Consider the following 15,212-nt stretch of genomic DNA (forward strand, 5'->3'; position numbering starts at 1 on the left):
TCCCCAATGGGTTCGAATGAAAACTGGTAACAAAATGAGGTACAACTCCAAGAGAAGACATTGGAGAAGAACCACGCTGGGTCTGTGAGGAGCCTCGCCTATGAAGTGGCACACATTTATGCTGTGTCAAGGTCACTTGCATCTTACCATATCACTTTGAGAACATCACTACCGTCTGACGAGCTGGGTGTGTTTTATTGGGAAAATTATTTTTCTCTTTGCGTGTTTCTGCACTAGTGCTTTGGTTTAGTAGTAAATATGTGAGACCTTTGGTTAGAAGGAAAAAAAAAAAAGACATAGCTGCCTAAAGATAGATATGGTCAACAGAAGATGCCAGGTCACCTCTGCATTTAACCCCACATCTGTCCAGTCCCCTTGAGGCCACACAGAGTGCCCACCTCTTCAGAGATGGGTCCCTAGGCAGGACTGTCACCTGATGGCACGTAGAGGTGGGCTGACAGTGAACCTGAGCATGACAACTGAGTGTAGCAGGGTGGGGATTCTCTGCTGTTGCCTATGGGGGTCTGGAAGCTACAGCAGCACCCAGCTTGGTGTCCAGCCCAAACCCACACGCACCCTAGGACTGCGGGGGTCCTGGCTCAGGCCTGTCTTTTGATGACTCTGTCCACCAACAGACACAGAAGTGAAGAGGCTACAGGAAGGAACCGGCTTTCATACCAGGCACTGCACAAGGCCCAATCCCATATATCCTATCATTTCATCCCCACGGCACCCACTCCTAGAAGGAGAGAGGGAAGAGAGGTTTGTGGCACACCTTCCCTAGCAGGTCCACTGGAATCCTTTCACATTAGTTTCTTATCTAATCCTCATGCCAGCACCGGGAGGTAGATATTATTCTTCCTGATTTATAGACAAGAAGATGAAGAAGATGAAGTTTCCAGGAGGCCACAGTGTACAAGGCCCTGAGTGGCAGAGCAAGAATATATGAACTAAGATCACTTCCTGTTGCTGTGTATCTCTATGGAGCAGAAGCCCCCAGGAGACTTCCTCTGGGGAGAAGGTGGGAGCAGTCATCTTGCTGGGATTCCACTCCCTTGTTCCTGGGCCCCGTACTTCTTGCTCACCCGGGGCCACGTCGGGGCCCTGCTGCAGACCCTGCGGCTCATCTCATTAGGCTCTGGTTCAGGATTCCCTCGGCCCTCCTGAGGAAGGAGAACAGTTTGGGAGCCTTTACTCTTGTCATTAAGTAGAGTCACTTTGGTGATAGGCTACCAAGCCCTCGCCTTAATGTTGCTACAAGGAGAGCCGAAATAAGCTGGAGTGCTTGGTGTAATAGATACTGATGATTTCTATTAACAGAGAGGCAATTACTGGAGCTCTGGGAATCTGGGGCACACAGCCCTAGGGAGGACAGAAGAAGAGGAATCGTTTCGATAATTAAATGAGATCAGACCAACACTTCGGATTGGCTCTGTTCTCCTGGACTGATTAAGAAGCTGCTGTTCTTTCTGATGGTTTCTTTCTGCCCAGAGGGCCCTTGCCTGGCCCTGGGACTAGGAAGAGGATATCCTACCCACTCTGGGAGGGACAGCCAGAGGGCTCCAGTAGCTAGCTGTCTTACACTAATACCCAAACTCTGAACTTGCACAAGCTGTCCTGAGCTCTCTGCCTTTCCACTGACCCCCAACTCCTGGCAGGAGCCCCTAGCAGACCAAGCCTACAGCTGCTGGATGAGGAGGATGGAGCAAACCACTGACAGCCCAGTGTTGCATCTGCTCCCCGGCCCTGACACCTCTCCAGCCTCTCACCATCTTGTTCTTTCCAGGGGGCCTGGGACTGGTTGTTTGCCTTGGGTCTCCTGCAGGCCCAGACTGTGGCCTCCTGCCCTGTCAAGGATTTGAACTGGTCGGACCCACCACATGAGCCCAGCCTTATCATGAATCATGAAGGTGCCATTTATCGAGAGCCTCCACATGCCAGCCACTTACACTATCTCATTTAACCTTATTTATTTATTTTTTTTGGCCACGCCACACGGCATGTGGGATTTTGGTTCCCCGACCAGGGATCGAACCTGTGCCCCTGCAGTGGAAGTGCAGAGTCCTAACCACTGGACCACCAGGGAAGTCCCAATCTCATTTAATCTTTACAACAACACTGCCAAGAAGACATTCTTGGGCTTCCTTGGTAGCGCAGTGGTTAAGAATCCGCCTGCCAGAAGACCTAAATAGACATTTCTCCAAAGAAGACATACAGATTACCAACGAACACGTGAAAGGATGCTCAACATCACTAATCATTAGAGAAATGGAAATCAAAACTACAACGAGGTATCACCTCACACTGGTCAGAATGGTCATCATCAAAAAATCTACAGACAATAAATGCTGGAGAGGATGTGGAGAAAAGGGAACCCTCTTGCACTGTTGGTGGGAATGTAAATTGATACAGCCACTATGGAGAACAGTATGGAGGTTCCTTAAAAACCTAAAACTAGAACTGCCATACAACCCAGCAATCCCACTACTGGGCATGTACCCTGAGAAAACCATAATTCAAAAAGAGGCATGTACCACAATGTTCATTGCAGCACTATTTACAATAGCCAGGACATGGAAGCAACCTAAATGTCCATCGACAGATGAATGGATAAAGAAGATGTGGCACATATATACAATGGAATATTACTCGGCCATAAAAAGAAAGAAAATTGTGTTATTTGTAGTGAGGTGGATGGACCTAGAGTCTGTCATACAGAGTGAAGTAAATCAGAAAAACAAATACCGAATGCTGATACATATATATGGAATCTAAAAAAGAAAAGGGTTATAAAGAACCTAGGGGCAGGACAGGAATAAAGACGCAGACGTAGAGAATGGACTTGAGGACACGGAGAGGGGGAAGGGTAAGCTCAGATGAAGTGAGAGAGTGGCATGGATATATATACACTACCAAATGTAAAATAGATAGCTAGTGGGAAGCAGCCACATAGCACAGGGAGATCAGCTCCGTACTGTGTGACCACCTAGACGAGTAGGATAGGGAGGGTGAGAGGGAGATGCAAGAGGGAGGAGATAATGGGGATATATGTATATGTATAGCTGATACACTTTGTTATAAGCAGAAACTAACACACAATTGTAAAGCAATTATACGCCAATAAAGATGTTAAAAAGAAAAAGAATCAACAAAAAGAGTAAAAAAATAAATAAAAGATGTGGCACATATATACAATGGGGTACTACTCAGCCATAAAAAGAAACAAAATTGACTTATTTGTAGTGAGGTGGATAGACCTAGAGACTGTCGTACAGAGTGAAGTAAGTCAGAAAAACTAATACCGTATGCTAACACGTATATATGGAATCTAAAAAAAAAAATGGTTCTGAAGAACCTAGGGGTAGGACAGGAATAAAGATGCAGACATAGAGAATGGACTTGAGGACACGGGGAAGGGGAAGGGGAAGATGGGACGAAGTGAGAGAGTAGCATTGACATATATCCACTACCAAATGTAAAATAGATAGCTAGTGGGAAGCAGCCGCATAGCACAGGGAGATCAGCTCCGTACTTTGTGACCACCTAGAGGGGTGGAATAGGGAGGGTGGGAGGGAGATGCAAGAGGGAGAGGATATGGGGATATATGTACACATATACGTGATTCACTTTGTTATAAAGCAGCAACTAACACAACATTGTAAAGCAATTACACTCCAATAAAGATGTTTAAAAAAAAGAAGAAGAATCCGCCTGCCAATGCAGGGGACACAGATTTGAGGCCTGGTCCAGGAAGATCCCACATGCCACGGAGCAACTAAGCCCGTGTGCCACAACTACTGAGCCTGTGCTCTAGAGCCCGTGAGCCACAACTGAGCCCACATGCTACAACTACTGATGCCCGCGTGCCTAGAGCCCGTGCTCCACAACAAGAGAAGCTACCACAATGAGAAGCCCGTGCGCCGCAACGAAGAGTAGCCCCCACTCGCCGCCACTAGAGAAAGCCCACGCGCAGCAACGAAGACCCAATGCAGCCAAAAATAAATAAAATAATAAATTTATTTTAAAAAAAAGAAGACATTCTTGTCTTTTTAAGATGAGAACACTGAGCTCTGAGGAACTAACTAACATGTCCAGTGTTAGTGGCAAGGATGGTACTGGGACTCAAACTTGGAGTTGTGGAGTTTCAGTGCTGTGCTCTTTCAGTTATCATTCATGGTCTTCCATCCGGAGAGGTGGCATTTATTTAGGAACAAAGCGGGACTCACTGCCAGTTCTGATCAAGAGAGGACGAAAGACCTACGAGACTACTGAAATCATCATAGAAAAATGTAATGTAAATTCACCAAATGGCTTTATGTCTGTTTTGTATAGATAGACCAGGAGAAAATTGATTTCAGCAGGGTCTAGGTTAGGTCAACCACACAAATAAAATGATAGTGTCACTCCGTTGCTCTTAAAACAGGATCATTACTTTCATAATCCAGCTACCAAAGCTCCTCTCTAAATAAACCCACTCCCCATTTGACACGTTGCCCTTGACCTCAGAGAAGCAGAACAAGAAGCATCAGTGATGGCTTGCCCTCACCCTCAGGTGGGCCCCTCTTGGCTACACTGCGGGGAGCGTGTTAGGTTTATTGCCAAAATGAAGAACTAAAGCCACTTAAGTGGCAAGTTTCTGCCCAGATTTCCATTTCTGAGCTGTCACGGGTTGATGCCAAGCCTCTTCCAGGGTGCCTGCCTCCTCCTCCTCCTCATTTCCACTCTGGTTTCTTGTGGCTGTGTTTCAGTGTATTAAAACTGGGTGGTTTTCATGATTGATTGAATGTGAAGGTCCCCAGCTGTAAGCCCTTTCAGGAATGGGCACCACTGTCTGGAAGAGCATGGAATCTTCTTCTCTCAGGTTTTTTAAGGATAATAGAGGCTTCATCCACCCAGACTGAATTAGTTTCAGTTGTGCACCAGAGAGGGGATGGCTGACTTTGAGAGGCATAACAACCAAGAATGCTGTGGTCCTGACTCAGACACATCCAGGATGTCCTCTGGGGAGCAGCAGACAGAAGCCTACTTCATTGTATCCAGAGGTAGATCTGGGCAAAGATGGCCAGATGTCCCTATTTCCAAGAACCAGTCAGTACTATGATTTCCAAAAATCCTTTTCCAGACAGAGTGATCATCTTAGGGTGAACATTTGATGATGATGTATTGATGCAGGTCAAGTTTGATGGTGGGTTCCCTATGAACATGAATGACTGTGCAAATCCATCCCCTCCTCAAGAAAAACACAGTGGCCTTGTCCTGGCAGTACATCATTTAGGCCATCTCCCTAAAATCGGATGGAAGTATCGATAGTATTTCTTGGAGTATGTATTATTGTCCTCATCTTACAGATGAGGAAACTGAGGTCCAGAGAAGCAAGTAGAACCAAGGCTGAAGCTTCTTCCACAAGGATGAAAAATTGAAAATAGATTTGTCACCTCACAACCATAGAAGCAAACTAAAGTCTTTTGACTGTTACCTGATGTAGAGCAGGCCTGGCGATATCTGCTGTGGGGCTGTCAAGACCTGAGTTTTTATTCCACCTCCCATATAGTTAATGGCTCAGTCCTGTGGGTGCTGATTGCATTGGGATGGGCAGGGGACAGGGAGGAAAGACAGAATCCAGCTTGATAAGATGGAAGAGCTGAGGAGCAGCTTCCTGCCATCTGTGTCACTTCTCTCCTCATCCTCATTTCCTTCTCTTTCTGTCACATAGCTTGTCCTTCCACATACAAATCCAAAGGGCAGGCTCACAAGGAGAATGGCTTGTTAGATGAAAGAAACTGGGAAACTTGTGGCTGCCTGTTTGTGTTTTCACGCTGGTCCACGCTCTTTTTTTTCTTTTTCGGGTGTGCTGTGCAGCTTGGGGGATCCTAGTTCCCAACCAGTGATTGAACCTGAGCCCTCAGCAGTGAAAGCAAGTGTGGAATCCCAACCACTGGACCACCAGGGAACTCCCTGATGCTGGTCCAGATGTGAGGTTTCTTGCTGTAATTCCAATCCCATGCCTCATGTGCCAGAGACGAGTAGCAAACATCCCAGCTGCCCGCACTGTGGATGCCCACGTGCCAGGGCCTTGCAGCTTCATCTGCCACTATTGCATTGGAAGCAGTTTGGATAATTGCTCTCTTCAAATGGGAGGATGGATTGGGATTGCACAAGGCGCTATTATTACTTATTGGGATAATAAGTAATACTTATTGGCGTCTAATAGGGATTTACTCCCAGTTTGTTCCCTGTTCCAAATCAGCCAGTCTGGTCAGGAGAGACTGTTCCCCTCTAACTCCAATACCTGCCTTCACTTGGAGGCCGGCCCTGTGGTGTACGGGCGGTGCAGATGGCCAGCGCCACCCAGTTCATGGGAGGACCTGCCCTTCCCTTTGCTCTGGCCAGAGACATGCCTGTCACTGCGATGACTCTCACAGATGTCCTTCCCCTCCTGCCCACTTCACTTTTCCCCCGGACCCCCAATGTATCACCCACATCCCCCTTCTCCATGGTCCCTAACAATGAGTAACTTCTCCCTTTCTACCTCAACTTCCCACACCCTCTTTTCCTAAATAGCAAAATTTAAATCCATCAGCATCAGGAAAAATAGTAAAATGTTAGGCTTTTTGAAAAGAGATTCTGTATTGAGTTCAATAAACTCAGCTAATCAGTAGCAGCTATAATATTATTAACAAGAACACAACCATTAGCATGTATTGGGTGCTTACAGAGCACAGCCTAAGAGGCAGATGATATCATCAACCCTGACTTGACAGCGAGGGGCCTGAAACACAGGGCAACGAAGGGACCTGGCTGAGGCCACACGGGCGGTGAGTGCAGAGCCAGGACCTGGGCTGACTGACCCGGAGCCCGTGGTTCTGGTGCAGGTGCTCTTCTACCGTTGCCCACAGGGGCCTGGAGTGTGAGACCTGGAGGGAGGCCTTCCCTGCCCACTTCGCTGCTTCCCCTCCCTCCTCTACCATCCACAATCCATCCACAAGCCTCTGCAGGCCCTGCCCTTCCTTTCCATCCTTCCGCCTGTTCTTCCTCCTGGGCCTGTCCTTCAGCAAGCAGCAGAAGACACCTTCCCCCCTCTGCCCCACTGTGCCCTCCCCTCGTTCTGCTCACGTGTGGGCTTCCCCCCGCCCCCGGCAGCCACACTGGTCCCTCTGGCCCCCACCTCACTGCCTCACACATTCTCCTGATAAACGTCTGCTGCAGGCCTGTTCTCTGAGTACAAATAAGGTAAGGCCTCCACCCTCGAGTCTCTGTCTAAACCCGCAGTTGTAGGCCTTCCTCGGGTCCTGCCTGCACAGTGAGCTGAAGGCCGCCCGGTGCCCACCCTCCAACCCTGTGGGCAGAGCCCTCCCTCACCCACTGCCGCCCCGCCCCCAGGCCAGCCTGCCCAGTTAGTGCCGGTGCCCCCTGTGAGGGACAGTGTTTGTGTGCAGTGCTGGCGCTCAGCTGTTAGCACCCACCACCAAGCCCTGATGACAGGCAGGGGGAAGCCCAGCCCCGTGGCTTCAAAGTATCTCCATTCAGGTTATTTTTAAACAGCATTTTGCTGTGCCCATGGGTTGAATGACACTGTGCTTGCAGCCAAATGTTGGGGTCACGACAGACCTGAGGAAAGGACAGTAACAACTATACATTAATTCAAATGTCTGCAAAATATATATTTAGTTTATTTCCTGGGCCCAGATGCTCACACCTGTAATCCTGACTCTAAGAGATAGCTTTAAGGCAAAACTGCACTTTTCCTTGAGGCAAGGCTCATGAGGCCCTGCAGAGGCCCCACTGTTCTTAGGACTGATTAGGCTGAAGATCTGTGCCAGGGAGGCAAAGCCTGAAGGCCGGAGAGACTAGGAGAGCCTGACAGCCACGGCCCACACTTGCACCCATCACACCAGGGGCCTGGCCCCAACCCCATGGCACTATCTGAGCTGTGGCCCAGACAACTGGCCTGTATGCCCATTCGATCAGCAGCATGGCATAATTTTCTGGCCACCTGAACACACACCCTGACAGAGCAGATTCTCACCTGCGGCCGCTATCAGGTGAGAGAATGTAATCGTCACCCAGCTTTCTGTGCCCCATCCTAGGCTAGAAAAGACCTGGGCCTCCTAGAGCTCATTTCCCACGTGATGGAACCAGGACCTACAGCTTCTGCACCTTCTCCCCTCTTTGCCCAGTAGAACCTTAAGCCTTGTGTTTACCAACTGATAGTGACAGGTGACCAGGAGGCCTCTTTGTTGGTTCAGGCACCACAGGGCTGGCGATAGCTGTTCCACTTGGCCAGTTGCTTCTTATATTTTCTTCAGCTAAACTTTCCTGAGGGAGCCCAGTGTGTCAGGCCATCATGATAATGATAACTGCTATTCTCTCTCTCATTCACACAGAACAGCTTTCTCGAAATATAATTCACACATCAAAAAAATCCATCCTTTTCAAAGTGTGCAGTTCGATGGTTTTTAGTCCATTAACAGAATTGTGAAACTTGTGAAACAATCACCACTATCTAATTTTAGAACATCTTCATCACCATCAAAAATAAACCCTGTACCTATTAGCTGTCACTCCCTATCTCCTCTTCCCCACAGCCCCTGGCAACCAGTAGTGTACTTTTTGTCTCTCTGGATTTTCCTGTTGTGGATATTTCATATAAATGCAAGCATACAACATGTGATCTTTTGTAACTGGCTTCTTTCACTTAGCATAATGTTTTCAAGGTTCATTTGTGTTGTTACAGGTATCAGTACTTCATTCCTTTTTACTGCTGAATAATATTCCATTGTGTGGATGTACCACATTTTGTTTATTCACTTATCAGCTGATGGACATTTGAATTATTTCCACTTTGCAGCCGGTATGAATAATCCTGCTATGAACATTCATGCACAAGTTTCTGTGTGAACATAGTTTTCAGTTCTCTTGGGTACATACCTAGGAGTGGAATTGCTTGGTCATATAGTAACTCTATGTTTAACAATTTGAAGAACTTCCAAACTGCATTCCAAAGTGACTGCACCATTTTACAATCCCACCAGCAATGTGTGAGGGTTTGTGGTTCTCTTTGGATATTCACCACAGCTTTCTAAGATTGGTAGTATAATCTACAACTTACAGTTAAGGCCACCGAGGCTCAGAAAAGGTAAGTAACTTGGCTATTACTTCCAAATGCCAGGCTCTTCCCTCTGTGACCAACGGCCAAGTATTAACCCTGTATCCCCAGTGAACAACTGTGTTTCTCACCCTTTTACCTCTATGCCTGCATCACCCTGATGAGAAATCTTTATGTGTTACAGGACGTGTCAGGAAATGCTGCATTTCTGGCCTTCACTCCTTTTGGGTTTGTTGTTCTGCAAGGAAACAAGAGGGTCCACTTCATTAAATGGTGAGTATCTTTATTTCCAAAACAGGCTTTTTATACCTCACCAACTGGGGAGGGCTGTGGTTCCCATGTCCTATGTCTGTGATTGGGCGAGTTCTGGTTCTGAGCCCTCTCCAAAGCCTTGCATCCATAATGGTAACTGACGAAGGTAGTGGTCTCTTCTAGGGATCCTATGCTTCCACAGGGGTGTTCCTGAGAGCCAACAGCCTCTCCAGAGAGAGAAAGGTATGGAAAGTTGGTTTCTGGGTAGGATGAGACGTCTAGAGCTGGAGCCAATGTTAGGGAAGCAAAGTTCCCATGAGAACTAAGTCCTTGGGACTGTCCCCCGCTGAGGACCATAGCATCTGCAGGGATGTTTACTCCTTACCCACTCTCCTAACGAAGGAGGGCTTGCAATGACCCCTGGGGCAGATACAAGTTACCCTGTTGCTCTGGCAAAACACCCTCCTCAGACCAAACCCCACGGTGGGCACTGCCTGCTGGAGCACAGATGCTGCTCTGTCTCCTGTCCCTCTTCAGGGCTTAGGTGTCCTCAGCCTCCAAGAGTCACATCCCCACTCTTTCTTCCCTCCCCTGCCTCTCCCACTCCCAATTCTAGCAGGCAAGAGCCACTGCTGCAGCCACAGCTGCTCGGAACTGCTTCCTGTCCGCCCACCTGTTGGGGTCTGTTCTGCTGCGTGGCTCTGTGAGCCGATGCAGCAGACTCTGGTTTGTTGATGGACGTTTGGCTCTCCTAGAGACCCTTTTTCTGGCCCATGCAAACATCTTGCAGCCTCATGTTGCATATTTTACTAAGCCCCTGTGATCTCTGAACCTTCCTGGGCCTTAGACTGCCAAGTCTAAGCTGGCCAGCTCCTCTCAGGGGCTTGGACAGGTGTCTTTCCTTGGCCCAGCAGAGCTCAGCCAGGGAAGCCTGCTCCTGTCTTGTTTCCTCCGCCTTCTCAAGAAGAGCTAGCGGGGAACCTGATGACAGAGCTGCTCCCTGGTGAGCTTTCTGCTGGGGATGCTGCAGGCTAGCTCTCCTGCGACATCCTCTTCAGCTCCCCTGTGCGCTTGTGGACAGACACCCCCTTTCCAACCCTTGTGGCTCTTGTGAAGCTTGGCGACATGATCAACCACAGTGCTTGTGAAACTGCTCCCCAGACATGCCCAGCCAGGCCCCGTTCCCCAGAAACCCCCTTCCCAGGGCGGCCCACTGCACTGGGCTAACCGGTGTGCTCCCCAACACGCCCATTTGCTACCCCTTCTCAAGCTGGCCCACTCACTGCACTTCTTGGGTGAAGATGGTGAGGGTTTGGGGTCTTCTGTCCAACAAGATACTTTTCAAAAAAAGACAGTGAACAGGGTCAGGCCACCGCTCTCCCAGGGAGGAGCACTTGCTATTTGGAGACCTCTGGGTCATCTGATGTTCCTTAGAAGGCCCGGATCCTGGCCACACTCCAACCAGGGTAGCTGTCTTTATGAGGTGGCTGGTAGGGGGCATTTTAGCTAGAAACAGGTAGGACACACCGGGGCCTGTAGTCCCTAAAGTATCTTTACCCTCCAGAAGCCCTGCTGCTCACTGGGTTGTCCCAGACCCTTTTCCTTCTATAGCTTCTCTCACAGCCCATTTCTTCAGGACGTCTCTTCATATGCCTCAACATTAAAGTAATAGATGTAAATTTAATCACACTTCCAATAGAAAATTTCCTACTTTCCTATCTTGCTTGTTGAAGCCTAGGATGATCTGTGTGCTTGTTTATATATCAATCAATTGATATTTACTGTATTCTGTATGTGTATGAGAGATTGATTGATTGGGAGGGAATCTAACAGGGAAGGAATCCCATGTGGGATTACTAGTACTAGCTCAGAACTGGTGGTCAGAAGTTGTGAGCTCTCATCCTGACCCAGCTATGATTTCCAGGGAACAGGTGACCTTCCTCTGTCCCCTGAGTTTTGTCCTGTAGTAAATTGGGTACATTGTTTTCACTACCTTTCTGCTACTTTCTAGGATATTGAGGAAATCTCCCTAGAAATCGCAAAGAGGAAGAAGCCAAGTGGAGGCAGATGTGCATGGTCACACCTCCTTGGGGGGTCCCAGTTAGGTAGAAAAATAAAGGCTCTGCCCCCAGTGAGGTAGGAGGGCCTTCAGGCTCCAGAGGGTAGCTGTGTCAGGCCAATGGAAGGGAAGTGAGGAGTGACCAATGCTGAGGCCTAGTTCTCTGGCTCTCAGGGACATCCACCTAAGACCCCAGTCATTTTTCCATTTTGTAAATGTAACCAAGGCTGAGAGCAGTATGTGGAGGTGAGGTCTAAGTCGTGCCATGTACAGTAACCATGTCACTTCTTCTGATTTGTGTCTGTCCTGCGGGTGGATGTACCCCAGTATCCTGTTTGCCTCTTTTACTGCAGCCATTCACTGGGCTGGTGGCTTCAAGGATTTTTCTACAAAAACCCCTAAGCCCCTTTCCTGGTCAGTACGCTGCATGACTGTTCCATGTAATCTGTTCTCTCTCTTTGGTATGTTGCCCTGCCCCCCTCCCTGAGATCGTTTGACATTTGTCTGCATTAAACTGCATTTTCCATCCAGTGGCACAGTCACCTGAAAGACTCAACTCCCTCAGAACCTGGTCGCATTGTTTTTCATTATTTGCTGTTATCTTGAACTTTGGCCTCATCAGCTACCTGTGGCATCTTACATTTGACAGTCCCATCAAGATAATGCACCTGTGTTATGAACCAAATCCCGAAATGGCCCAGGACCACTCTACCTAGACTCACTTCCCATGCAAACGTTTCCCTTTTACAGCCACTGTTGATGAGCCCGAAATCCTCCTATCACCCTATTATTATAGTGTGATTGACCAGAAAACTGTGGATTGAACTGTTTCAACAACTGTTCTCTAAGGCCCCTGCGCTGCTGTCTTGTTTCAGTTCTAATTTTGGCTAAAACTGTGTCTGTGCCTGGAGCCCCTTCCAGTCGGGGTGGGCTGTGCATCTACAAGACTTAGCTGTGAGCAAGCAGCCCACAGTGAGATGACGGGCGCTCTCTTTGTGCTTCTAGGAATGAGGTGACCAAGCTGAAATTTGAAGGAAAGACTTTTTATTTGTACGTAAGTCAGAAAGAGGTGAGTGCTGGCTTCCTTCTCTTCAGGGAGGGCTGGGGCACTGGGGTGGCTCCTGATGGCCAGGGCTGAACCAAAGTGGTCCATCCAGGCAGAGCTAAGCCCCCTGCATGCCAAGCCGGGACCAAGTTCAAGGCTGGAGGTGAGGAGACATGAGATGACGACAGGTGGCTGTAGGTCCTGGAGCACAGGGACTTCCTCAGGGATGCTGGTGACCCTCACAGGTTCCATACCTCCAGGAAGTACAGAGTAAGATTCTTTTACTTCCATATGAAAATTCCAGGAAGATAATACCAAAAAAAAAAGGAAGAAAGAAAGAAAGAAAATTCCAGATGAGAGTGCCACTTTCTCTGGGGAGGGCTCACTTGGTTCAAGCGGTGCCAGCAGAGACTTACTCTGATTGGACCTGCCAGGTGTGCCCTTCTGCACTGAACTCAGCTCTGTCCTGTGGGTGCTGCAGGCTTCTCTTCCAGCCAGCAGCCCCTTCCCCGTCTGAAGCCTCTCCCTGAGAGCACTGGGGAGCCTTCAGACAGCTCAGGGCTCAGTGTCCTGGGCCTCTTCACCCTTCGCTTTGCCATCCACACTCAGCTGTTTCTATGTGGGATTTTTTTGTAGGAGAAGAAAATTATTCTCACATATTTTGCTCCAACTCCAGAAGCCTGCAAGCACCTCTGGAAATGTGGGATAGAGAACCAAGCCTTCTACAAGTGAGTGGACAGCTGGGATGGGAACTGCCTTTATCAGGGCCAAAGCCATAGAAGCTACTTTTAGAGGAACAATGGGCAGGAAAGTTTGAGAAACTCTGACAAAGGAGACATGAGATGACAAGGCTGGGCTTCTTTACAAAACTCAGACCCCTTTCCGGGTGGCTGTCTGTACCACCTGGAGGGTCAGAGCTGATGTCTGGGAATGTGTGTCAGCGGAGTTGCCCAAGGTGTCTACCTTGCGATGTCGTTGGACAGCCCCCAGTGGCAAAGCAGTTCTGGGTCTTTTTCCAGGGTAAGGCTTGGGCCAGAGAAAGCCCACAGGTGCCTGACTTGAATAAAGCTGGCCCCTTGGAGCCATTCAGAGCCAGAATACAAGAGCTCCATGAAGGAACAGGCACAGCCCAGAGCAGCTCCCTAAGCCTTGGAGAGACTCTGAGGCCCGCTCCCCAGTGGGTGGCCTGGTGCTGAGCTGGGGTTGCTACCAGCCCTTCCTGGTGTGTCACTGACAGAGGTGTTGCCAGTGACAGGCCAAGTGCTCAGGAGCTGGGGGTGGGGTAGCTGGAGGAAGCAAGGACTTGACTGTTACTGAGATAGCAGCTTTGGGGCAAAGGAGAGAGGTTAGCTTACCAAATGATTTTGTAAAGTATATTGAGGCTTTTGTGCCCAGTCTTCTTTGATGAAAAAAGTTGTTATAAAAGCATTACGGAGCAACGAAATAGCCCATCGAGAAACTGGGGTGATGCCAGATGAAGTGTATTTCGCTAAAACCCTTGGTCTTGTTCTTAAAATAGAATGCCATGACTTACGCTTTAATAAGCTGCATCTTAATCAGAACAATGTAAGACAGAATGTGTGGTATACTCCTCTCCTGACAGGCCATAGCTCTCCCTCCAGTAAGGAGGATCCAGAGCAGCGTTGTTCTGGGCTGGGAGGGCACCGTCTTCCTCTCCACTCAACAGACTCTGCTACCTGCTGACTGCTGTGGGATGCTGGCCCCCACAGGCTGTTTCTTGGGCAGGCTTTCTGAGTTGTATAATAAATTCTGTGCATTTGATACCAGAATCAGGGGTGAGTTGAATGGGCAGCCTGAATTCTCACCTGAGTGGGCTTCTTTCTTCTCATGGAGAAGACACTCGGAAGACTTTCATGTGGTCACATTTCCCTCCTATTCAGTCCCTGGCTGTCCAAGGAAAGCCGAGAAAACATTTCAGTGCCATTTCTGGAGGCCCTCCTTTGTTTTTCCGTCTGAGCTATGGGAACAGAATTGTGCTTCTGAGCCTGTGACCAAACTCAGTTTCTGAGTCTTTCCTTAACAGATTGCCCACATCCACACTGGAAAGCAAGGCCGCTTTTCACTGTTCTCCATGACTACTAATTAGGTGTTAAAAGCCTCTAGCCTGGGTCAGACCCTCATTTATGCCAAGTCGCTAGCAGGAGCCACTTCGGCCTCACTCAGAGTGTCTGTCATGGGCAGATCCCTGCCCCGCTTTTGGCCTAGTGCTTTGAAGGGAGCCGGTCAGGCTCAAGAAGGCGCTCAGAAAAAAATAACTTTACGTGTCTAACACGTATTAAATATTTTAAACCAAAAAAAAAAAAGAAAAGGAATGTGCTCAGACAGGAGAGTAAGTAGGCTCAGAGCCTCATGGAGCCCTGAGACAGGTGGGGATGGTGTCCCCAGCACCTGCTGTTCATGGATTATAGGGACAACTCCCTAAATATTCACTGCCCGCTCAGGACAAAGGCTTCAGACCAGTTCAGTTCCCAGCTGGGTTAGCACTACAGGCACCCAGGACATGTTGTGGATGGGGTCAGGTCTTAGGAGATTCAATCTGGGCAGCTCTGCCCATGCTTCCCTTTCTAAGTGAGAGGAGTACAGGGATCAGAGCAGTCACTCAAGGGTGGCTTCCAGAGTCTCCACCTCAGCTGTTCACAGCCTTGAAAGTGGTGTTAATGGGCTTTCTGGGGGAGGGCAAATGGTTCCAAGTTCAAACAAATGGTGGAACTTTTATTAAAGTTCAGCTA

At 48.7% G+C, this 15,212-nt stretch overlaps 1 protein-coding gene and 1 non-coding gene across 5 annotated transcripts in view; one reads left to right on the forward strand and one right to left on the reverse strand.

Annotated features, from left to right (window-relative positions):
* The window catches only part of FRMD5 (FERM domain containing 5), a 344,971-nt gene that overhangs the window by 320,474 nt on the left and 9,285 nt on the right, over positions 1–15,212 (forward strand). For all 4 annotated transcript variants that reach the window (XM_032622050.1, XM_032622051.1, XM_032622052.1 and 1 more), the window contains exons 8-10: positions 9,291–9,379; positions 12,423–12,486; positions 13,099–13,190. In XM_032622050.1, coding sequence (XP_032477941.1) covers positions 9,291–9,379; positions 12,423–12,486; positions 13,099–13,190 — 245 coding nt within the window. The remainder of the gene's footprint in view (positions 1–9,290; positions 9,380–12,422; positions 12,487–13,098; positions 13,191–15,212) is intronic.
* TRNAG-UCC lies at positions 2,015–2,086 on the reverse strand. Its single transcript has one exon. It is a non-coding gene; the product is annotated as a tRNA-Gly (tRNA).

This window comes from Phocoena sinus, chromosome 2 (genome assembly GCF_008692025.1).
Source record: "Phocoena sinus isolate mPhoSin1 chromosome 2, mPhoSin1.pri, whole genome shotgun sequence".
Classification (NCBI taxonomy): Eukaryota; Metazoa; Chordata; class Mammalia; order Artiodactyla; family Phocoenidae; genus Phocoena; species Phocoena sinus.